A 24,841-nucleotide genomic window follows, 5' to 3' on the forward strand; every position below is an offset into this window, starting at 1 on the left:
AACACTCTGTCTGTGAATAGGAATTAGAGATGAATGTGTATACATGACATGTTAAAAAGATTAGCTGAAGATCAATCTAAAGATGAACTATTATGTTTTGGACGTTTTAATGGGAAGTTATTGTAATGTAATTGGCAAAAAGAGTCGATGTCCGTGCCCCCGTGGAAATCTGATTAGCATAATACAAAAATCTCCAGCTAAATCCATCTATTTAAGCTAGAGATATCAGTTTTTTTGAATGGGCTGTGCCTCAATCTACTGCATCCACCAATGCCGGCCTTCTGTATCTGCAATGGAAGGTGACCAAACATGAGACGTCCCGAAAATCGGTCTTTCCTCAAAAACGTCTGTAGCTTCTGAACGGTTTGGCCTAAAAACTCACGAACATGATGCTGTTCTCCGTTTTGCTCTAACGAGTATCATGGGACTCGTCTGAAGTCGGTACCGCAGATCTGCTAACTTCTGTCTGTAGAGTCCAAAAAGTTTGGCTACACACCAATATGGAAAGGTGAGACTTTCACAAACACATACTGTAAGTTGGTTGTTTTGCTCTAGGACACCCACAGGCCTCACAACACTTGTCTGAAGGTAGCCCGGTGCCAGTTTAAAAAATGAATGGAAGTATATATGGAAGTAGTTTAATGCCAAAAAAGGGTAAAATATGAGTAACAATTTTTTTAAAGAATTTCCTGATCTTTCTTATATCTCTCAGATATAGGTCAGACACTTTAAAACAAACTTCCTTGTTATGTATTTTTTTTGTGTTTTTCCATGTATGAATCTCTGGCTTAGACTCTTAATTAATTAATTTTCAAATAAGAAGAGTCTATGGTTCATGGTCTTATGATAGAAGTCAAGTTTTGGACAGAGGTTAAGGACCTGAATCCTAACTCTGTTACAGATTAATGTACTACTAAAAACTCATTTCTATACTCTTTCATACATCCACACCACATGACAAACAGCCAAACGTACTCTACCATTGTAAACTTTGGGAAGAACATTTTATTGCTGGGATTTGCCTGGAGTCAAAGGAGCAAAACACAGTTAAGTAATGGGTTGAAAGCAGTAATAACAACACAAAATCAAACTGAATGTACTTGAGATTTGCTTAGAATACAAAATGAACAAGAAACAACTAAATAAATTAAGTAATAAAAAAAATGTACTGCCAGCACAAATTGTCATAAAAATGTTAAGACTTCAAATGAAAACTGCACAATAAGGGGAGGAACATAAATGTAAAAGAATAAAACTGAAAGTAAGGAACATAGACATCACAGTAAAAATATCATCATCATCCTGTATCTTATTCTTAGTATGGTGCCAGCACTGGGTCTCAAAAATCTCTGTTTGATCTCAAATTAAAAAAAACAAAAAAACAATCAAAGTAATCCAGAATCAGGAGGCCCTAGTACAATATCAGGGTGGGCATTTTTCTATTTGACTGATATCTGATGTCTTCCAGTTGTAAAATATTCATGCGTTTTAGAAACACCATCCAGAAAGACTAGATTTTCTAACCTAATAATATTTTACTCCTTTCGATTACAAAAAAATACAAGTACGCTATCTCCAGTCTTACCAAACATCAGAAATTTTTTTTAGATCTTTGTCATTTAGTACACCGAGAAAGGAAATCAGCTCAAATTATGTCTGTACAATGCTAAAAAAAAATCCAGCGGAAACTAAAATGTTATGTACAATATTGACCTGCAAAATACGACGGCTATGATGTAATAAAATATGTAAACATATTTGTTTTGACACAGTTGACTGTGACAACAGATACAAATTCAAAACTTTTCACATTGGATAAGTCTTCTTTAGTCACATTGTTTTCAATATTTGACCAAAAACCCCACAGACATAATGACTTTACTTCCACAAACAGAATGTAACAAATAACCGAACCAGTGGTTTATGGAAAACTGAAATAAAAATGCTATCAGGGATCTAGAGTTCTGTAAAATATCTAATTAAAAAAACATTGCATTTTTACTGGTGCATCCCCTCCAACATGGTCGAATACCATCTAGATCGAGGACGTCATGCATAGCAGTCGAATCCATTTTTGAGAGAGGGGTAAAAAAAGCGAAATAATAAATTGAAATGCATTGCCGTACTACTATTCATTGAGCATAGCCTGGTCAGCCCTGACAATGTCTCATCCCTCAAAACGCATAGGTGGGTTTAAAAAAGACACCTTAGCTACCACACACATACCTTTCCTCATCCAACACTAGGTATAGAAATATACCATTTGTATGTTAATTATGTTTTGTCTTTCAAACTGCAATGACTCATTTTTTTAAATCTTCAGGTTCCTCACTTATACAGATGCCAGCACCACATCACATACATCTCACATGCTCCGAATGGCCGAAATGATGGTTGTTTGTTTTGTCATTTTACAGGGTTACAATGGACAAGGTTGTTTACGCCAAGGATCACAAATCTCTCACAGTCACTTGGGAGCGATGTAACACCAAAATATCTTACATTTCCAAACCTCCAGGCAGAGCTCAGTCATCTCGTCACAAGGTATCTTATAGTAGTGTCCCTATCAGCCTGTTTCTCTGTATGCTTACCATAGTAAGTGTGCTTTTAGGTCACAGTACATTGGAAAAATGTTCAACTTGGACTCATTCACTTAGAGTTCTTATGAGAGGATTTGTTTTCCGTTTTAAATTGCAGCTCCCAATATGGTACTGTCAAGTGTTTATTCATATTTTCTCCAAACAGTTATTTTTTGTTGTTGTTGGGAATGGTTGATGTATAGTATTCTTTGTCTTTATACATAGTATTCTTTGTCCTTGTCTTTCGGTCTCTTGCCGCTGGATCCCTTGGCGCCACTGCCCCCGCTGGGTGCTTTGTCTTTCACCGCAGTGCCGTTGGTCTGCGCCGAGTTGCTGATGTAATTCCGTGTCTCGTCTACCTGGTAGGAGCCTTCGTCCCTGTTCCTGTACTTGTACATGGCGTAGAGGAGGATGAGGATGCAGAGTGCCGCGGCCGAGACGATGCCAACCACCATTCCCGTTGTGCTGCTGGATTCTCGTATCACCTCAGAGGCCCCCGGGGGCACCCGCCTCACGACTGGTGCGGTGGGTAACGCGGAAGGCACCGTACGCAGCATGGGTGAGGTGATGAGGGGCCCACGAGGCTTGGTGCCATCCAGGTCGAAGGACACAGTGGGTAGAGGCAGCAGGACTATGTCCGGCTGCAGGGCTTTGATCACTTCGCGGTTGTCCATTTTCCCGGCGGGCAGTTTGGCTAGCGTGCCGTCTGATGGGAGGGACGCCTCTGCTACAGTGCCCCCGAGGTTGGGTAGAGGCGGGGTGGGTGTAGTCCTCCCCGCCTCTGAGGCTTTACTAGGCCTCAAGTCCTTGGCCTCCCACTTGGGCGCGAGAGCTTTGTAGCCACCTTCATAGGCCGACGTGGTCAAGATCTTATCTGTTACCAGGGAGAAGGTGGTGTAAAAATCTTCATCGTCAGTGGGGGGCAGGCTAGAGTCGAAAGCTTCGCCAGAGCCAAACCCCGAAATCACCATGCCATCATAATCACCATCAAGACCATCATCACAATCATCGCTGCCTCGGTCCGACAAGCAAGGTACCCCCACCTCAGTGGCCATGGGCAGGGACTCTTTTGTGGTCTCGATAATGGTGAGGACGGGGCGGAGGGTTGGGAGGACGGGGCGGAGGGTTGGGGGGAGGGGGATGAAGGGGGAACGGGGGGAAACAGGAGGGATGTCTATGGGATCCTCTACAAGTACGGGGATGACTAACTCCCCTCCTGCAAAACAGAAAAAGAAAAGAGAAGTTAGAAGAAATGCAAGACGTTAGCTATTCAATCAAACACTGGAAAGTAATTATATAAAACATAAAAAGCAAAGCGGAACAATTCTTTAAAATAAAAATACAGAAAAAAACTAAAATAAGTCAAAACGGAAAATACTATACCAGTGCAAATTCAATGAAACTAGAACCAACCAAACAATACCATGAACTGAAAATAATAATTTGCCAATAAAAATGTATACATTGCATCAAAAGGCTGTAAGGGATGTTCAGGGGTGAGCCAAAATAACAAACAGGCATTTTACCACACCTAACTCCTATGCTTCATGTTCAATAACAAGTGTACTATTTTGTGAAAGTTTTCACAGACAGAAATATAGTTATTGGTGCTGGCTTTGTAGCTCTGGGACCTACACACCAGAGGGTTGTAACTATATTAATTATGTCTGGTCTAGTTTTGCTAATGTCTGGCTGTCTGGATATATGTACAGTAGCGCCACAATATTGGACTGATAAATAACTTCTAACTTAACTTTAATCATACCTTTCAAGCTTATACCCCGATAGGTGTATAATAAATTGAGAGACTGACTTTTCTGCTTTCCTAACATAAAGCAATATATTATAAAAAATATAGTGACGATTTGCATACAATCCACAGCATATTGTATTTTTGTCCAATGGAAATAACAATAATGGAGATAGAGGTCAGCCTGTCATGTGCTTCTAAGGTGCAAAGACCGGGCTCAACTTGTCATTATTTTCTGTAGCTATTGATAGGGTCTAATGAAATGAAACTGAGCTAAATATTCCTACATTCCGAATTTTATTATGGTGAGTTCACTAGGCTCCCCCACAGGCCTTAACCCCTTGCCTTTTGACTGCTCTTATACAGTTGCCACAATGGCACAAAGTCACCTGACAGTTCAACAACAACAGCTGAATGTACTTCTCACTTTTATCAGTATCAGTTACTATGTTTGTTCTTGACTAGTCTATCTATCTTTCTATTCATTTTTCTTGTCCTTTATGATATTATTTTACTATTAGGGCGGTTTCTAAAACATACGAAAGTAACATTCAGATGTCAGTTGAATCTGCATAAACCTCTTGCCAAGGTGGCTAGCTTGTACACTGCAAAGGCTCACCACAAACAGGGCACTAAAAGAAGATGCAAATCTCTAATAAAAATAAAAAAGTAAATAAAGAAAAAAATAAGTAAGGCATTGCAAACACAGTTAAGACTGTCAAACTGAGAGTTAGAGCAAACATTGTCAACATTCACAAACTAAATGCACAAATAGATTTATCCAAAGAGGGATTACTACATAGAAAGAGGTCAAATAAATTCTGCTTGAAACATCATAAAGAGCCTACGAAAATGTTTTTTCAAAAAGAAGAAAAGTATACCATCAGTTTTGTGAACTTACATCAACAAATTGCCCGCATGATTTTGGCAGGAAGAAAAAAGTGTACAAAAGAAAGTTGTGTAAGAATGTTTTTGGACAAGTTAGGTTAGTTTCTTTTTAACAATTTTGATTCATTTTAGTTATTTATCTTTTAGACAGGATGGTACAGGGAAGGAAAAACACACATCCACACATCATGACATGAAAAATAATCTTCACCATTCTGTTCAGGATTATTATATATTTTTTAAATAGTCATTTCTTTTCATAAAAAAGAAAACTGTACATCTATAGATAAGTCTTGGCTGTGAGAGAAAAGCTCCTTTTATGTAACTTTCCCCATAAATATTTACAGTCTGATTATTACACTTTTTTAAAAAAAACTTTTTTTGCTTAACTTTAACTTCGTTGTTCATTAGTTTTGAACTAATGGATGACTGTACATATCTTAACATCTACGTAAAAGGGGGTTTGGAGTGGGGGGGAGTGTAAGAAGGGAGGAGGACCTAGGAACATACTAGGTAGGAAATGACATAGATGGGGGTGAATGTGTACGTCAGTTGCCATGTCCATGTAAAGGTGGTACGAAGCGGCCGGGCGGCATTAGAGCTTTTGGCTGTAAGGAAGGGATGGGGACATACAACCCATGAGCATATACATACCCATCTACAGAAGAGAACAGCACTTTCAACACTGACAGTTTTTACAAACCCTAAGCTGCAACTTCTTTCTTTGCCATGCGGAATTAATCAATTAATTCATTATAGTCCAAATGCAATCCAAATTCGCTAATTGAATAACAGGAAAAAATGTAGCACTGTAAGAACAGGTTTGAAACATGTTGAAACAAATAGTGGTGAGGACAGTTGTATTTTTGAGTTTTCTTCTAGTTTTTTTCTCAATGAAATTGTGAATTGTCAAATTGTATACTGGGTCATGTGTTTGGGGTGGCCAATCAGAGCTGTGTATTTCAACCATAGTTAACCAATCAAAATCATTAGTAAAAAAGGAAGAAATGTCCTAATTAGGAATACTTCACCATACCACTATCAATAGTACTGCTATGGAAATTATCAGATTATTAAAAAGGTCATTTTGAGCAATTTCAGTAATTAACATAGATATCCACATATGTATATTTACATATATGTACAAATAGACAAATAAAAAAAAAATACAAATTGGCAAGCAAGCAATTAAAAGCATTAAAATTCTCACACTATCAAAGATGAACAACCAGAAAGCACACACTGAAGCAGACATAGAGAAGAGGGACAGTTCGTAGGGGAAGTTGTCACCATCTTCATAACACATTATTATTAGTTAATTCTTTATGAAATACATATCTGTTGTTAGTCATTTTAAAACACAAAACAGGCGTGCAATCTGGATGTAATTCAGAGAAAGGTAAGGTAAATATTAGACAGGATATTTTAGTTGTTTTTACTATTAGGTTCATGGTTAATGCGTGCTTTAAGTAAGTTGCATTTAGGGAGAGTAATATACAATAACAGTACAGCAAGCTGGGGTCAGAGGGTCAGGATGAGGTTAAAGGTGACTAGAGGTTATTGCATCAAGGCCTGTAGGGCATATTGCTTCAGGCAAAGAACAATGTATTATCAGACATCAACCATCGGAGAGGTAGAAGAAACACCATGGGTGATATACAACCCACATTATGTGGCGTAGACTGCAAATTATAACATTCATCAAATTAATGTGTACTTTTAGTAAATGTATAGTTCAGTTTTATGTTAATGCATAACCAACAGCCTTCACTGGACAGATACACACAGTGTTCAGAGGAAGTTCCACAAGAGAGCTCAAGGAGTTGGGGCTATCCATGCCCCATTGGGACGTGATAAGGAGTTGGGGCTATCCATGCCCCATTGGGACGTGATAAGGAGTTGGGGCTATCCATGCCCCATTGGGACGTGATAAGGAGTTGGGGCTATCCATGCCCCATTGGGACGTGATAAGGAGTTGGGGCTATCCATGCCCCATTGGGACGTGATAAGGAGTTGGGGCTATCCATGCCCCATTGGGACGTGATAAGGAGTTGGGGCTATCCATGCCCCATTGGGACGTGATAAGGAGTTGGGGCTATCCATGCTCTACACTCAAATTCAGTGTCCCTGTTCCTATTGTGTGGCTATGGTAATGTTTTCATCAGACATCGGCTACCTGCCCTGTTAGATAAACAGTAATGTCGCTCACTAAGTGATTTCAGAGAGGAGGAGGGTATATTTCTCTCTGTCTGCCCTGTATCATCTTGGCCTTGTTTACATCTATCCACTCGCCCCTTCATTCCTGAATGCCTAAAAGCTTTTGGCAATTGTTAGCTTTCCAGCTAGATCAACAAAACCTTTGCATTCCATCCGATCCAAAGGGAGCTGCCTGGTTCTGAGAGGTGTGTGTGTGTGTGTGTGTGTGTGTGTGTGTGTGTGTGTGTGTGTGTGTGTGTGTGTGTGTGTGTGTGTGTGTGTGTGTGTGTCTCTGTGTGTGTGTGTGTGTGTGTGTGTGTGTGTGTGTGTGTGTGTGTGTGTGTGTGTGTGTGTGTGTGTGTGTGTGTGTGTGTGTGTGTGATAGAGAGAAAGGGGCTCAAGGAAGAAAAAGCCTGCCAGAGGACCTTGGCATTTTAGTAAACACTTTGATCCTCTAACGTTAGCTCTAGTACCAGCGTTGCACATTTCAGTGGTTCACCTCAGTGCAAACACTGCACATTCTAATGGGTTTGCTTAAAGAGACGCTGTTTGTTTTGATTTCTCTGCTAATGTCAAGATGGAGTAGCTTTGTGCACAAATATCAAGATGGAGGGCTTTGTGGACTAATGTCAAGTTGGAGGGCTTTGTGGACTAATGTCAAGTTGGAGGGCTTTGTGGACCTATGTCAAGATGGAGGGCTTTGTGGAATAATGTCAAGATGGAGGGCTTTGTGGAATAATGTCAAGATGGAGGGCTTTGTGGACTAATGTCAAGTTGGAGGGCTTTGTGGACCTATGTCAAGATGGAGGGCTTTGTGGAATAATGTCAAGATGGAGGGCTTTGTGGACTAATGTCAAGTTGGAGGGCTTTGTGGACCTATGTCAAGATGGAGGGCTTTGTGGACTTATGTCAAGATGGAGGTCTTTGTGGACCTATGTCAAGATGGATTGGCTTTGTGGACCTACGTCAAGATGGAGGGCTTTGTGAACTAATGTCAAGATGGAGGGCTTTGTGGACTAATGTCAAGATGGAGGGCTTTGTGGACCTATGTCAAGATGGATTGGCTTTGTGGACCTACACCAAGATGGATTGGCTTTGTGGACCTACGTCAAGATGGATTGGCTTTGTGGACCTACGTCAAGATGGAGGGCTTTGTGGAATAATGTCAAGATGGAGGGCTTTGTGGACTAATGTCAAGATGGAGGGCTTTGTGGACTAATGTCAAGATGGAGGGCTTTGTGGACCTATGTCAAGATGGAGGGCTTTGTGGAATAATGTCAAGATGGAGGGCTTTGTGGACTAATGTCAAGATGGAGGGCTTTGTGGACTTATGTCAAGATGGAGGGCTTTGTGGACCTATGTCAAGATGGAAGGGCATTGTGGACTCATTTCATGATGGAGGGCTTTGTGGACTAACGTCAAGATGGAGGTGTTTTGTGGACTAATGTCTATATGGATTGGCTTTGTGGACTAATGTCAAGATGTAGGTCTTTGTGGACTTCTGAAAAGATGAAGTGGGTTTGTGGACTAATGTCAAGATTGGGGCTTTGTGGGCTTGGTGTTAAGCCTCGCTTCCTTAGGTACAGTAAACCTGAAGGTACACAACTCCCTGACCTGTCAGTTATTTTCTCTCTCTGACCCCCCCCCCCCCCCCCCCCCCAAGACTAAATAGGGAAGCAGCGTTATGTACTAATGTCTTCTGTGATGACGTAGTCCTTTAAACAAAGTGGTCCTTGTTCAGACAGACGCAGAGTAATGTTGGATGCGTCAGACTAGACGAGACAAAAGCAGCTTGAACAAAACAGTCCTCACAACCCACCTCAGCATCCAGAGGTAGGCAGATGCAGTGTGGATGATGATAAAAATCTCAGAGCAGCAGTTTCTGTCTTACCCCCTTTCCCCCTCTCTCTTCTTTTCTTCTCTTCCTGTCCCCCTCTCTCTTCTCTTCTTCTCTTTCTGTCTCTCTCTCTCTTTATTTTCTGACTAATCTCTGTGTCGGTCCAGCGTTTGCTGAGACCTCGGAATAGAGTTGAGTCCCATCAGGAAGGCAGCGCGACGGGTTTTAGCGGCTGTGACAGCACAGAGAGACAGATGGCAGACAGGCAGGCAGCACACAGGCACTCACCCAGACGCGGCCACAGTGACTGACTCAGTGGGATTTTACAGGGCTGGCTAAAGATTGTGTGTGAGTAGTCGTTTTCAGACCTTAAATCCCGTTGTGCCTGAGGCCTACTACAGCAGATTCATTCAACTCTGGCTCGGCAGGCAGAAAGATGATTACCAGAGAGAGAGAGAGTGAGAGAGCGAGACCAACAACACAACACTTACTATCTGAGTATTTCAAGGGACATACTGCACCTGGGCTTATTATAATCTACAGGTGCATCGTGGGAAAGTTTGAGCTTTCTACCAAGCAAAGCAAACTGATCCTATCATCTATGGGGCACAAACTAGACATGGACAAGTTTCTGTCTTTTCACCTTGAGGTGAATCTCAGTAGCATACATCTAAGAGAAGCGGCGTTATTTACTAACATCTTCTGTTATGACGTCGTCCTTTAAACAACGTGGTCTGTGTTGAGACAGAAGCAGAGCAATGTAGGATGCGTCAGAACAAAACAGTCCTCACAACCCACCTCAGCATCCGGAGGTAGGCAGATGCAGTGTGGATGATGATGAAAATCTCAGAGCAGCAGTTTCTGTCTTACCCCCTTTCTTCTTCTTTATCTGTCCACTTCTCTCTTCTCTTCTTCCTCTCTCTCTCTATTTATTTTCTCTTTCTTTTCTGAAGATTTCCCTTCACTGGAACTAAGGGGCCAGAACCATGAAAAGAAGCCCCACAACATTATTCCTCATCCACCAAACTTTACAGTTGGCACTATGCATTGGGGCAGGTAGCGTTCTCCTGGCATCCACCAAAATCAGATTAGTCCGTCGGACTGCCAGATGGTGAAGCGTGATTCATCACTCCAGAGAACACGTTTCCACTGCTCCACAGTCCAATGGCGGTGAGCTTTACACCCCTCCAGCAGGCACTTGGCATTGTGCATGGTGATCTTAGGCTTGTGTGCAGCTAATCGGCCATGGAATTTCATGAAGCTCCCGACGAACAGTTATTGTGTTGACGTTGCTTCCAGAAACAGTTTGGAACTTGGTAGTGAGTAATGCAACCAAGGACAGACGATTTTTACATGCTACGCGTTTCAGCACTCGGCGGTCCCATTCTGTGAGCTTGTGTGGCCTACCACTTCACGACTGAGGCATTGTTGCTCCTAGACGTTTCCACTTCACAATAACAGCACTAACAATTGGCAGGGCTGAAATTTGACGAACTGACTTGTTGGAAAGGTGGCATCTTATGACGGTGCCACATTGAAAGTCTCTGAGCTCTTCAGTAAGGCCATTCTACTGCCAATGTTTGTCTATGGAGATTGCATGGCTGTGTGCTCAATTTTATACACCAGGCAGCAATGGGTGTGATTGAAACAGCAGAGTACACACATTTTAAGAGGTGTACAAATACTTCGGAAAGTATTCAGACTCCTTGACTTTTTCCACATTTTGTTACGTTAAAGCCTTATTCAAAAATGTATTAAATTGTGTTTTTTCCTCATCAATCTACACACAATACCCCATAATGACAAAGCAAAAACTGGTTTTTAGAATTGTTTGCAAATGTATTACAAATAAAAAACTGAAATATCAAATTTACATAAGTATTCTGACCTTTTACTCAGCACTTTGTTGAAGCTCCCTTGGCAGCGATTACAGCATAGAGTCTTCTTGGCTATGACGCTACAAGTATGGCACACCTGTATTTGGGGAGTGTCTTACATTATTTTCTGCAGATTCTCTCAAGCTCTGTCAGGTTGGATGGGTAGGGTCGCTGCACAGCTATTTTCTGGTCTTTCCAGAGACGTACGTTTGGGTTCAAGTCCGGGCTCTGGCTGGGCCACTCAAGGACATTCAGAGACTTGTCCCGAAGCTACTCCTGTGTTGTCTTGGCTGTGTGCTTAGGATCGTTGTCCTGTTGGAAGGTGAACCTTCGCCCCAGTCTGAGGTCCTGAGCGTCTTTAGGTGCCTTTTGGCAAACTCCAAGCGGGCTATCATGTGCCTTTTACTGAGGAGTGGCTTCCGTCTGGCCACTCTATCTTAAAGGCCTGATTGGTGGAGTGCTGCAAAGATGGTTGTCCTTCTGGAAGGTTCTCCCTCCTCCAGAGACGAACTCTGGAGCTCTGTCAGAGTGACCATCGGGTTCTTGGGCACCTCCCTGACCAAGGCTCTTCGCCCCCGATTGCTCAGTTGGTCATACAGCCAGCTCTAGGAAGAGTCTTGGTGGTTCCAAACTTGTTCCATTTAATCATGATGGAGGCCAATGTGTTCTTGGGGATCTTTAATGCAGAAATGTTTAGGTACCCTTCCCCAGATCTGTGCCTCGACACAATCCTCTCAGAGCTCTACGGACAATTCCTTCGACCTCATGGCTTGGTTTTTGCTTTGACATTTTCGCTTTGTCGTTATGGGATATTGTGTGTAGATTGCTGAGATTTTTTTTTATGTAAAACATTTTAGAATGAACCTGTAACTTCATTAACAAAATGTGGAAAAAGTCAAGAGGTCTGATTACTTTCCGAAGGCACTGTATAGTATATCTGGGATGTTTTTCTGTCAGGTGTCCTGTCCCTTTACAGGAGAGTGTGGCTGATGGGTCTTAATCCGTCGTCATGAGGCTGGCTGGGTGCTCTCCTGCATTTCAAATTGGCATCCTCCAGCCAGCCACGGCTTCGTAACGCAGCCCAGCGAGTCCCCTGTCTGACGGTCAATTTGTCGAATGGCCATTAAGCTCCCCCTCCCGCTCCATTGACATGTGTCAGCTGAATAACCTTTAAACTGATCTAGGGCCTGCATTGACTTGACAGTCGGCCCGATGGGGCCTAACAATGCCAGAGCCAGCCAACCAAGGCCCGACGCAACACCGCTAGTTGAGAGAGAGAGAGAGAGAGAGGGAGTCATTGATCTACCCCTCTCATAGTTCACACTGGTTTCATCACCCCTGTTTTCCCTCCCGCCTCGTGTTAAAGAGACATGCAGAATTAGGTTAGGTCTCCATTAGATTACCGGGCCTATTCATCAGTCGTTAATCTAAATGCTCATGTAGTTACATTTCATGAGGTTTTATTGCATATGGTTTGTCTTGCGCTGCTAGATGGCTGTCTTATGTCCTCGTTTTATGGAGGCGCTGTTAGACTGACACTGTTGTGAAGTAAACTATATACCTGTCGCTCTGCTCCTTTTGTTCTTTGGAAAATAACGTACAATGTTGCTAATGTTGCACTGGATAAGACTGTCAGCTGAGTGACTAAAATGTAAATGCAAAATGCAATGATTCACTAAGACAAGCCAAGGCAGAATTAGTTCCCTAACCAAAGTGACTGATAACCTGCAGAATAATGACGAGGTTTCACAAGACACTTGAACAGCATGTGGATGTCGTGGTTGATCAATCAATTTGTCAAGTGACTTACATCTGACAGCGCTGTAGCGGTCTAAATGGATTATGGTTGATAAGGAAGTTAGTTAGGGGAAATGTGCTTAATTATGTTATCATCTACTCATTGAATTGGTACAATGCACAACTGTGGTTCTTGAAATGGAGTCAGCTGCAGGTGTAGAATGTTCTTGACAATGTTTCTTATTTGCCTTCTTGTGGAACTCTCTCAGGATCAGAGGGTAGGTTCAGGTTTAGACAGTTTTCAAACATAGACAAAACAATCACAGAGAAACAGTAAGAACAGACACAACAGGTTGGCAGACGTACACAGACAGACAGACATGAAAACACTACAGACACGGTAACCAACACGACAAGAAGCAGGAGGGGGAGCAGTGGCGGGGTAACCATCACTGCTGCCCCAGGCAGGGCGAGGCACGGTTAGCCTGAGAGCAGAGTTGTGGGTGGAGGTAGAAGCACACAAAATGGCCGCCAATCAAATCCCAGCATGCATTAGCAAGAAGGAGGAGGAGTCACTGAGGTAGTTACAGGAAGTTAGTCTTCTAGTCTACTGTATAGACATGCCACAAATGCCTTCTACTGGCAGCAACATATATAGAATAGAAAAACAGATATACTTTGCGGCAATAAAATAATTTTTATGCCATCTGCATTCAAAACCGACATGTATATGCAGAAAGGCTGAGAGAAAGAAGGCGGGGTTGGGGTGGGGTTGGGGTAGGTGGGGGAGGGCGGGGAGTCATTCTTTCAGACACAACTTTCTTGAGACAGAATGGGGTTGCCTGCACAAGGCCCAAAAAAAGTATGATGGCAAGAAAATATTTTGTTGCCTTTCATTTCCTGTGTTGTAAATGGAAAATAGTGTATGTTTCAGAATCAGCCTTTAATAATGGCACAGAAAACATCAACAAGAAGATGAGTAGGAGTACTGTTGTTTCACTTTCAACCACCAAGATATCATGCGGCACAAGATGAGGCAAAGGGGAGGGATCAGCTCTATCCTGGTAAATGGACGGATGAGTAGAACAAAATCAACCAAAAAAATCAATATGTCCGGACAACTCAAATCATATGCAAAAGAACAGTAAGTCAGAAAGGGTACAGAAGAGGAGAGATGTCCAGAATGCACTTCACTATGGAAAATAAAAAGATTCAAACATAAAAGAAACAAAACAAATAAAAACAATGTCATGCAACTGTTCATAAAACCTGAAGCAGGGGGGCAGAATGAGGGTATGAATGTCTGTGTCAACATAGTGAGATGCATGTATGACTGACTGTATATGACTAAATGTAGTTTATTGTTACCCCTACAGTAGGCCTCCATGAGGGGGTACCAAGTTCAGAATATACTGTACTTACTTACTCAAACTTTTGCTTCTGAGAATACTTGGGATTTAAGTTATGGAAGTGAAACTTTTAAATTGTTCAAGCTGTCCGCCATGTCCATTTAATTTCAGCTGTCCTTAGGTAATCAAAGTCATTACAACTTCATGCATTGAGATAACATAAAGCTATCATATGCATTGAGATAACATAAAGCTATCATATGCATTGAGATAACATAAAGCTATCATATGCATTGAGATAACATAAAGCTATCATATGCATTGAGATAACATAAAGCTATCATATGCATTGAGATAACATAAAGCTATCATATGCACTGAGATAACATAAAGCTATCATATGCACTGAGATAACATAAAGCTATCATATTCACTGAGATAACATAAAGCTATCATATGCACTGAGATAACATAAAGCTATCATATGCATTGAGATAAAATAAAGCTTTCATATGCATTGAGATAACATAAAGCTATCATATGCACTGAGATAACATAAAGCTATCATATGCACTGAGATAACATAAAGCTATCATATGCACTGAGATAACATAAAGCTATCATATTCACTGAGATAACATAAAGCTATCATATGCACTGAGATAACATAAAGCTATCATATGCATTGAGATAAAATAAAGCTTTCATATGCATTGAGATAGCTTTATGTTATCATATACATTGAGATAACATAAAGCTATCATATGCATTGAGATAAAATAAAGCTTTCATATGCATTGAGATAGCTTTATGTTATCATATGCATTGAGATAGCTTTATGTTATCATATGCATTGAGATAGCTTTATGTTATCATATGCATTGAGATAGCTTTATGTTATCATATGCATTGCTTTACCATGACAATCTAAAGGGCCACATAAAAAAAACACATTCCTACTCAAAACCTTAACCACAATGCCTTTAGCCCACGATATGACATAAGGTCACAAAGGTCTAGAGATTATAAACTGTAGAATTACTACCTTATCCACTGTACACATATTCAGAAACCTCTTTCAATACGGAAATATATAAATTAATAATTAAATTAAATATATAATTAACTAAGCCGAATTGATGATTCATTATCTCCTACCAGGGATAACAGAATCGGCTAATACATAGTTTTCAGTTGGTCTTAATGAAAACTGATTTACAATGTGCTGAGAAAAAAAGTGGACATATGTTTTGATAATTAGCCCAGGCATATTTAGGCAGATTAGCTTGGAATTAATTAGTGTTCTATGATGGCATTTGGAAGGACAGCCCACTAATACATTTTTTTAGATCACTAGAGAATGACATCCACATGAGGGGAGAGAGGGGGAGAGAATGACGTCCACAGGAGGGGAGGGAGGGGGAGAGAATGACGTCACAGGAGGGGAGGGAGGGGGAGAGAATGACGTCACAGGAGGGGAAGGAGGGGGAGAGAATGACAACCACAGGAGGGGAGAGAGGGGGAGAATGACTTCCACAGGAGGGGAGAGAGGGGGAGAGAATGACTTCCACAGGAGGTGAGAGAGGGGGAGAATGACTTCCACAGGAGGGCAAAGAGGGGGAGAATGACTTCCACAGGAGGGCAAAGAGGGGGAGAATGACTTCCACAGGAAGGGAAAGAGGGGGAGAATGACTTCCACAGGAGGTGAGAGAGGGGGAGAATGACTTCCACAGGAGGGGAGAGAGAGGGGGAGATTGAACTCCACAGGAGGGGAGAGAGAGGGGGAGAATGACTTCCACAGGATGGTAGAGAGGGATGAGAATGACTTCCACAGGTGCAGAGAGAGGGGAGCATGACTACAACAGGAGGGGGTGAAATTACTTCCACAGGAGGGGAGAGAGGGGGAGAGAATGACTTCCACAAGAGAGGAGAGAGGGGGAGAATGACTTCCACTGGAGGGGAGAGAGGGGGAGAATGACTTCCACAGGAGGAGAGAGAGGGGGAGAATGACTTCCACAAGAGAGGAGAGAGGGGGAGAATGACTTCCACTGGAGGGGAGAGAGGGGGAGAATGACTTCCACAGGAGGAGAGAGAGGGGGAGAATGACTTCCACAAGAGAGGAGAGAGAGGGGGAGAATGACTTCCACAGGAGGGGGAGAGAGGGGGAGAATGACTTCCACAGGAGGAGAGAGAGGGGGAGAATGACTTCCACGAGAGGGGAGAGAGAGTGGGAGAATGACTTCCACAGAAGGATAGAGAGGGGGAGAATGACTTCCACTGGATGGTAGAGAGAGGGGGAGAATGACTTCCACAGGAGGAGAGAGAGGGGGAGAATGACTTCCACTGGATGGTAGAGAGAGGGGGAGAATGACTTCCACGAGAGGGGAGAGAGAGTGGGAGAATGACTTCCACAGAAGGATAGAGAGGGGGAGAATGACTTCCACTGGATGGTAGAGAGAGGGGGAGAATGACTTCCACTGGATGGTAGAGAGAGGGGGAGAATGACTTCCACGAGAGCGGAGAGAGAGGGGGAGAATGACTTCCACAAGAGCGGAGAGAGAGGGGGAGAGTGACTTCCACAGGAGGAGAGAGAGGGGGAGAATGACTTCCACAGGAGGAGAGAGAGGGGGAGAATGACTTCCACTGGATGGTAGAGAGAGGGGGAGAATGACTTCCACAAGAGGAGAGAGAGGGGGAGAATGACTTCCACAGGATGGTAGAGAGGAGGATAATGACTTCCACAGGAGGGAAAGAGGGGGAGAATGACTTCCACAAGAGGGAAAGAGGGGGAGAATGACTTCCACAAGAGGTGAGAAAGGGGAAGAATGACTTCCACGGGATGGTAGAGAGGAGGAGAATGACTTCCACAGGTTGGTAGAGAGGAGGAGAATGACTTCCACGGGATGGTAGAGAGGAGGAGAATGACTTCCACAGGTTGGTAGAGAGGAGGATAATGACTTCCACAGGATGGTAGAGAGGAGGAGAATGACTTCCACAGGTTGGTAGAGAGGAGGAGAATGACTTACACAGGTTGGTAGAGAGGAGGAGAATGACTTCCACAGGTTGGTAGAGAGGAGAATGACTTCCACAGGTTGGTAGAGAGGAGGAGAATGACTTACACATGATGGTTGAGAGGAGGAGAATGAATTCCACAGGAGGGGAAGAGAGGGGGAGGATGACTTCCATAGGAGGACAGAGGGGGGAGAATGACTTCAACAAGAGGGGACAAAGAGGGAGAATGACTTCCACAGGAGGTGAGAGAGGGGAGAATGACTTCCACAAGAGGAGAGAGAGGGGGAGAATAACTTACACAGGAGGGAAAGGAAGGGAGAGAGAATGACTTCCACAGGAGGGGAGAAAGGGGAAGAATGACTTCCACGGGATGGTAGAGAGGAGGAGAATGACTTCCACAGGTTGGTAGAGAGGAGGATAATGACTTCCACAGGTTGGTAGAGAGGAGGAGAATGACTTCCACAGGACGGTAGAGAGGGAGAATGACTTCCACAAGAGGAGAGAGAGGGGGAGAATGACTTCCACAGGACGGTAGAGGGGGAGAATGACTTCCACGGGATGGGAGAGAAGGGGAGAAGGACTTCCACAGGTTGGTAGAGAGGAGGATAATGACTTCCACAGGATGGTAGAGAGGAGGAGAATGACTTCCACAGGTTGGTAGAGAGGAGGAGAATGACTTCCACAGGTTGGTAGAGAGGAGGAGAATGACTTCCACAGGTTGGTAGAGAGGAGGAGAATGACTTCCACATGTTGGTAGAGAGGAGGAGAAGGAATTCCACAGGAGGGGAAGAGAGGGGGAGGATGACTTTCATAGGAGGACAGAGGGGGGAGAATGACTTCAACAAGAGGGGACAAAGAGGGAGAATGACTTCCACAGGTTGGTAGAGAGGAGAATGACTTCCACAGGTTGGTAGAGAGGAGGAGAATGACTTACACATGATGGTTGAGAGGAGGAGAATGAATTCCACAGGAGGGGAAGAGAGGGGGAGGATGACTTCCATAGGAGGACAGAGGGGGGAGAATGACTTCAACAAGAGGGGACAAAGAGGGAGAATGACTTCCACAGGAGGTGAGAGAGGGGAGAATGACTTCCACAAGAGGAGAGAGAGGGGGAGAATAACTTACACAGGAGGGAAAGGAAGGGAGAGAGAATGACTTCCACAGGAGGGGAGAAAGGGGGAGATTGAATTCCACAGGAGGGGAGAGAGGGAGAGAATGACTTCCACAGGATGATAGAGAGGGATGAGAATGACTTCCACAGGAGGGGCGAAAGGGGGAGAATGACATCCACAGGAGGGGAGAGAGGGGGAGAGAATGACTTCCACAAGAGGGGAGAGAGAGGGGGAGAATGACTTCCACTGGATGGTAGAGAGGGGGAGAATGACTTCCACAAGAGGGGAGAGAGAGGGGGAGAATGACTTCCACTGGATGGTAGAGAGGGGAAGAATGACTTCCACAAGAGGGGAGAGAGAGAGGGGGAGAATGACTTCCACTGGATGGTAGAGAGGGGAAGAATGACTTCCACGAGAGGGGAGAAAGAGGGGGAGAATGACTTCCACAAGAGAGGGGAGAGAGGTAGAGAATGACTTCCACAGGAGAGGAGAGAGAGGTGGAGAATGACTTCCACAGGAGAGGAGAGAAAGGTGGAGAATGACTTCCACAGGAGGAGAGAGAGGTGGAGAATGACTTCCACAGGATGGTAGAGAGGGGGAGAATGACTTCCACGAGAGGGGAGAGAGAGGGGGAGAATGACTTCCACAAGAGGGGACAGAGAGGGAGAATGACTTCTACAAGATATGAGAGGAGGGGGAGATTGACTTCCACAAGAGGTGAGAGAGGGGGAGAATGACTTCCACAGGAGGGGGAGAGAGGGGGAGAATGACTTCCACAAGAGGTGAGAGAGGTGGAGAGAGTGGGAGAATTACTTCTACAGGAGGGGAGAGAGGGGTTGAATGAATTCCACAGGGGGGAGAGAGAGGGAGAGAATGACTTCCACAAGAGGTGAGAGAGGGGGAGAATGACTTCCACGGGATGGTAGAGAGGGGAAGAATGACTTCCACAGGAGGGGGAGAGAGAGGGAAAATGACTTCCACAGGAGGGGAGAGGGGGAGAATGACTTCCACAGGGATTCAGGAGAGGAGAGAGCGAGAGAGGCCCATCACACAATAGTCATAGAATTTGAATATTCAATAGTCCGCCGGAACATTGACCAACCACAGAACGGTGATTTGAATGGGGATGTCTGTCCTGGGTAGTTTATGTCTATTGAACCAGGCAATATTTGTTAGTACTTATTCATTCTCAGGACTAGTAGGAGTGTATCAGACAGTATTTGTTAGTACTTATTCATTCTCAGGACTAATAGGAGTGTATCTGGATATATTATCCTCATGACAGACAATATGATTGGCTGAGCTCTGTTGGGGACATGACAGACAGCTTATCATTAATATTAACATGCAGCAAACCGCTCCTAAACCCAAGTTGTCTCAAAACAAGTGATATGTTTCCATTTAAAATCTACTTCCTGCTCAGCTCTGGAATTATGCGTTATCATTATTATTAGTATTATTTCACACTACTGAGAGTGATAACTCACTTCAACCTGGTGACAACTATGTGTGGTGTAGCAGGAGAGAGAGAAAAAGATGCACACAGAAATTGGAGGATATCTGTTGTCTATTAGAGTGTTTCAGGTAAGGCAAGCCTCCAACGTATAAGGAAACAAAAGGAACAAACAGGAGAAAGAGAGAAGAGAGAGGGGGAGGACTGGGTCTGTTGTAGTTAGTCTGCTACATATCACAGTATCTATGCTGAAAGCATTTTGTTCCTTAAAAAATAATCTCAAAATGTATCCTCTGTCGAGAAGAAGCACACACACGCACAGCAAGAAACATGTCAACCATGTAAAACAGGACAGATACATTTTGAAGCATCAGTGTGAACATGGAGCTTGATACTAATTTGGTACTTTTTGATTGAAAGTTTGCTCTCCTTTGAATGCTGAGAGAAAAAAAAATGTATTAACGCTTTTAACCATGTTAACGACCAGAGGCCCCACAGCTAAGTGTAATTTGTATCAGAGACTATAATCGAACTGTATTACAGACTATAACACTATAACATATGTGGTTGTGTAGAACTATGAATACATTTACTCAGAGTTTGGACCATAAATATAACTTTAAAACTTCAAAAGTGACTTTTCTACAGAGGGCCTGCTAAGGATTTACATTTATCAACTTCAAAGTGCGTGGAGCTCTTTCAACTTTCCACATAAAGCGGAAACCCTCAGACACTCACTACTGTATCTCATGGTGCTTATAGGAAGTATTCTGAAGTTACACTTTAGGCTTCCATGGGACCTGATGCTTAGAGGAGAACAATCCTCTTTTTTGGTTTTGGTTGCAAATCAATCAAAGGAATAAAAATAGACTGGTAGGTCAGAGCAAGCACAACTCGACACACCCATCCCACCTGCGTGTCCGGAATCACACTCCTCCAGATCCTCGTCATCGCTGGAACACTCCGCCGACGATACTATGTCATCTGTCGTCTGCCGGGGAGACACCGGGATAGATCGAGAAGAGACAGCAGAGAACATGGTGAGAGGCTGCACATCACAGACATTGTGGCAGACAGTGGACCCATACAGTCACCTAAGTTAAATATATCTGTATGGAGATTGACCCTACCAGAAGAGAACCTAGAGAGGCAACAGAGCACATCCAGTCTCCTACAACCATCCCACTCCAGCCTGTACTAGATACCTAGCCAGCCTGTACTAAATACCTAGCCAGCCTGTACTAAATACCTAGCCAGCCTGTACTAAATACCTAGCCAGACTATACTAGATACCTAGCCAGACTATACTAAATACCTAGCCAGCCTGTACTAAATACCTAGCCAGCCTGTACTAAATACCTAGCCAGACTATACTAGACACCTAGCCAGACTATACTAGATACCTAGCCAGCCTGTACTAAATACCTAGCCAGCCTGTACTAAATACCTAGCCAGGCTGTACTAGATACCTAGCCAGACTATACTAGATACCTAGCCAGCCTGTACTAGATACCTAGCCAGACTATACTAGATACCTAGCCAGCCTATACTAAATACCTAGCCAGCCTGTACTAGATACCTAGCCAGCCTGTACTAAATACCTATCCAGCCTGTACTAGATACCTAGCCAGACTATACTAGATACCTAGCCAGACTGTACTAAATACCTAGCCAGCCTGTACTAGATACCTAGCCAGCCTGTACTAAATACCTAGCCAGCCTGTACTAAATACCTAGCCAGCCTCTACTAAATACCTAGCCAGACTATACTAGATACCTAGCCAGACTGTACTAAATACCTAGCCAGCCTGTACTAGATACCTAGCCAGCCTGTACTAAATACCTAGCCAGCCTGTACTAAATACCTAGCCAGCCTGTACTAAATACCTAGCCAGCCTGTACTAGATACCTAGCCAGCCTGTACTAAATACCTAGCCAGCCTGTACTAAATACCTAGCCAGCCTGTACTAAATACCTAGCCAGCCTATACTAGATACCTAGCCAGACTATACTAGATACCTAGCCAGCCTGTACTAGATACCTAGACAGCCTATACTAAATACCTAGACAGCCTGTACTAAATAAATAGACAGCCTGTACTAAATACCTAGACAGCCTGTAGTAGATACCTAGACAGCCTATACTAAATACCTAGACAGCCTGTACTAAATAACTAGAAAGCCTGTACTAAATAACTAGACAGCCTGTACTAAATACATAGACAGCCTGCACTAAATACCTAGACAGCCTGTACTAGATATCTATCCAGCCTATACTAGATACCTAGACAGCCTTTACTAGATATCTATCCAGCCTATACTAGATACCTAGCCAGCCTATATTTGATACCTATCCAGCCTATACTAGATATCAAGACAGCCTATACTAGATATCAAGACAGCCTATACTAGATATCAAGACAGCCTATACTAGATATCTATCCAGCCTATACTAGATACCTAGCCAGCCTATACTAGATATCAAGACAGCCTATACTAGATGTCTAGCAAGCCTGTACTAAATATCTAGCCAACCTGTACTGAAATGTTCTTTCAGAGTATTCCGTCAGAGATTCCTACCATATATCACCTCAAGTCAAACCTCTCATTGTGTTTATCATTCTTCACTCTATGTACTCTCTTCTTCCCAGCTACAGATAATTGTTTTCCTTATAGCTTTCCTCTCATTCCTCCTATTATTTAGATCCTGCTTTTCCTCCTCTCCTCTCCTCTCCTCTCCTCTCCTCTCCTCTCCTCTCCTCTCCTCTCCTCTCCTCTCCTCTCCTCTCCTCTCCTCTCCTCTCCTCTCCTCTCCTCTCCTCTCCTCTCCTCTCCTCTCCTCTACAGTCAATGGCCTCTAAGGAAGCACCCAGAGCTAGAGATCAGCCTTGCCCCACTCAAATGCTGTGATGTGTGCACCAGAGGAGGAATGGGGGACGATGGGTGTCCCAAATGGCAACCTATTCTCTATACAGTGCATTGGTCAAAAGCACTCTGGTCAAAAGCAATGCACTGTATAGGGAATATGGTGCCATTTGGGACGTGGAAGCCAGCCTTCAGTATCCCACAATTCTGATTTATCCCATCGCCTCACCACCTCTCTCACCCCCTCGCCTTACCCCCTCGCCTCACCCCCTCTCTCGGGCCCGACTCGGGGAGGACATAGGGGTCGTATTTCAGCGTGTTGTGGCATTGAGTGGAGCGCTTGGTGCTTAGCGAGCGTCGACTGAGAGACGTTTATTAGAAGGGACCAGCAGGGCGATAAAATAAGAGTTGTCACAGAGCAGGGTTATGATATCAGAGGGCTTATTGAGTTTGCAGAGCTGGACCACCACACTGTTACACTCTAAATATAATATAATTGACAGACTAATGAAATGCCGCGGCTGGTGCCTCCACCACCTCCACAACATCCATCTCCACTGCTGATAAGATGAACACACACACGGACTCCACGGTTACGGAGTCCATTTATTATAAATATATTCAGAGAAGGAGCGAGAGAGAGAGAGAGAGAGAGAGAGAGAGAGAGAGAGAGAGAGAGAGAGAGAGAGAGAGAGAGAGAGAGAAGAGAGAGAGAGAGAGAGCAAGAGAGAGAAAGAGGGTGATGCGGTGCGTTTGTGATTGTGTGGGTGAGGGGGGGGGGGGGGGGCTGAGAGGGAACAGATAAGCAACGGAGAAAAGAAGATAAGGGAAACTCACTAAACTGAATTGGTGTAAAATTTTGCCCTCGGTAAATATGATATTATTCATTGAAGTCACATTATGTGTGTAAAAAGACTGGTTATTACTGAGACAAAATATTGCTGGTTATTTGGATGGCAGGTTGCAGAAAAGGACTCAGAGAGAAAATAAGAAAACTAGCCCAGACATCAAAGGCTGTTACACCAATCTCAGCCTCTCCCCTCACATCTCAGCTTTACTATCAACACATATCTTATCACCTCATACTACTGGTACCCTGGATATATTGTTTCAGCTTTCAGCCTGATACTTTCTAAACAAGACACATTATAAACCTGACACATTCTGAACCAGACACATTCTAAACCAGACACATTCTAAACCAGACACATTCTAAACCAGACACATTCTAAACCAGACACATTCTAAACCAGACACATTCTAAACCAGACACATTCTAAACCAGACACATTCCAAACCAGACACATTCCAAACCAGACACATTCTAAACCAGACACATTCTAAACCAGACACATTCTAAACCAGACATATTCGGTACCAGACCCATTCGATACCAGACACATTCTAAACCTGACAAAATCTGAACCAGACACATTCTGAACCAGACATATTCTAAACCAGACATATTCTAAACCAGACCCATTCTAAACCAGACACATTCTGAACCAGACACATTCTGAACCAGACACATTCTAAACCAGACCAATTCGGTACCAGACCCATTCGGTACCAGACCCATTCTAAACCTGACAAATTCTGAACCAGACACATTCTAAACCAGACACATTCTGAACCAGCCACATTCTAAACCAGACACATCTAAGTTTATTGTTTTCAGCTTCAGGTGAATCATTCGTATGCCTTTACCCATCTACTTTAATGTAGAGCAGGGTTTCACAACATTCTCCTCAGGTGCCACCAGACGTTTCACATATTTGTTATAGCCCTGAACAGGCACAACTGAATCCATTAGTCTACTAATCATCAACCCCTTGACTAATTGAATCAGGTACCAGTTAGGGCTAAAACAAAAAGGTCAAACGTGTGATGTTCCCTGATTAGAGTGGATTAGGAAGTACTGATGTAGAGCCCATGTCTGGCCCACTGTGCACAGGGAACATGTTCGAAGCCTCTCTGCCTGAGGGGGTACCTGCAGCTCTCACCTGTTCTCCAATAAGTCTTAAAGTATAGAACGCATGTCTCTGTGGCTAGGAGAAAACCCCGCTACAGTCTCATTACAGAAGGAAGGCATGTCTTTCTCAGACACTAACCCACCATGGCAGAAGGAACACGTTTGACTCAGAGACTAACCCACCATTGGAGAAGGAACACATTTGACTCAGACAC

At 43.5% G+C, this 24,841-nt stretch overlaps 1 protein-coding gene across 1 annotated transcript in view; it reads right to left on the minus strand.

Moving 5' to 3' along the window:
• Positions 1 to 995: 995 nt before the first annotated feature.
• Positions 996 to 24,841, minus strand: part of LOC106608239 (neurexin-3b) — a 651,982-nt gene continuing 628,136 nt past the window's right edge. Inside the window, exons 23-24 of the mRNA XM_082977050.1 lie at positions 20,703 to 20,781; positions 996 to 3,795 (exon numbers count right to left, since the gene is read on the minus strand). Of these exons, the coding sequence (XP_082833176.1) occupies positions 2,795 to 3,795; positions 20,703 to 20,781 (1,080 nt within the window). The 3' untranslated portion in view covers positions 996 to 2,794. The remainder of the gene's footprint in view (positions 3,796 to 20,702; positions 20,782 to 24,841) is intronic.

This window comes from Salmo salar, chromosome 06, assembly GCF_965601325.2.
Source record: "Salmo salar chromosome 06, fSalSal1, whole genome shotgun sequence".
NCBI classification, from domain to species: domain Eukaryota; kingdom Metazoa; phylum Chordata; class Actinopteri; order Salmoniformes; family Salmonidae; genus Salmo; species Salmo salar.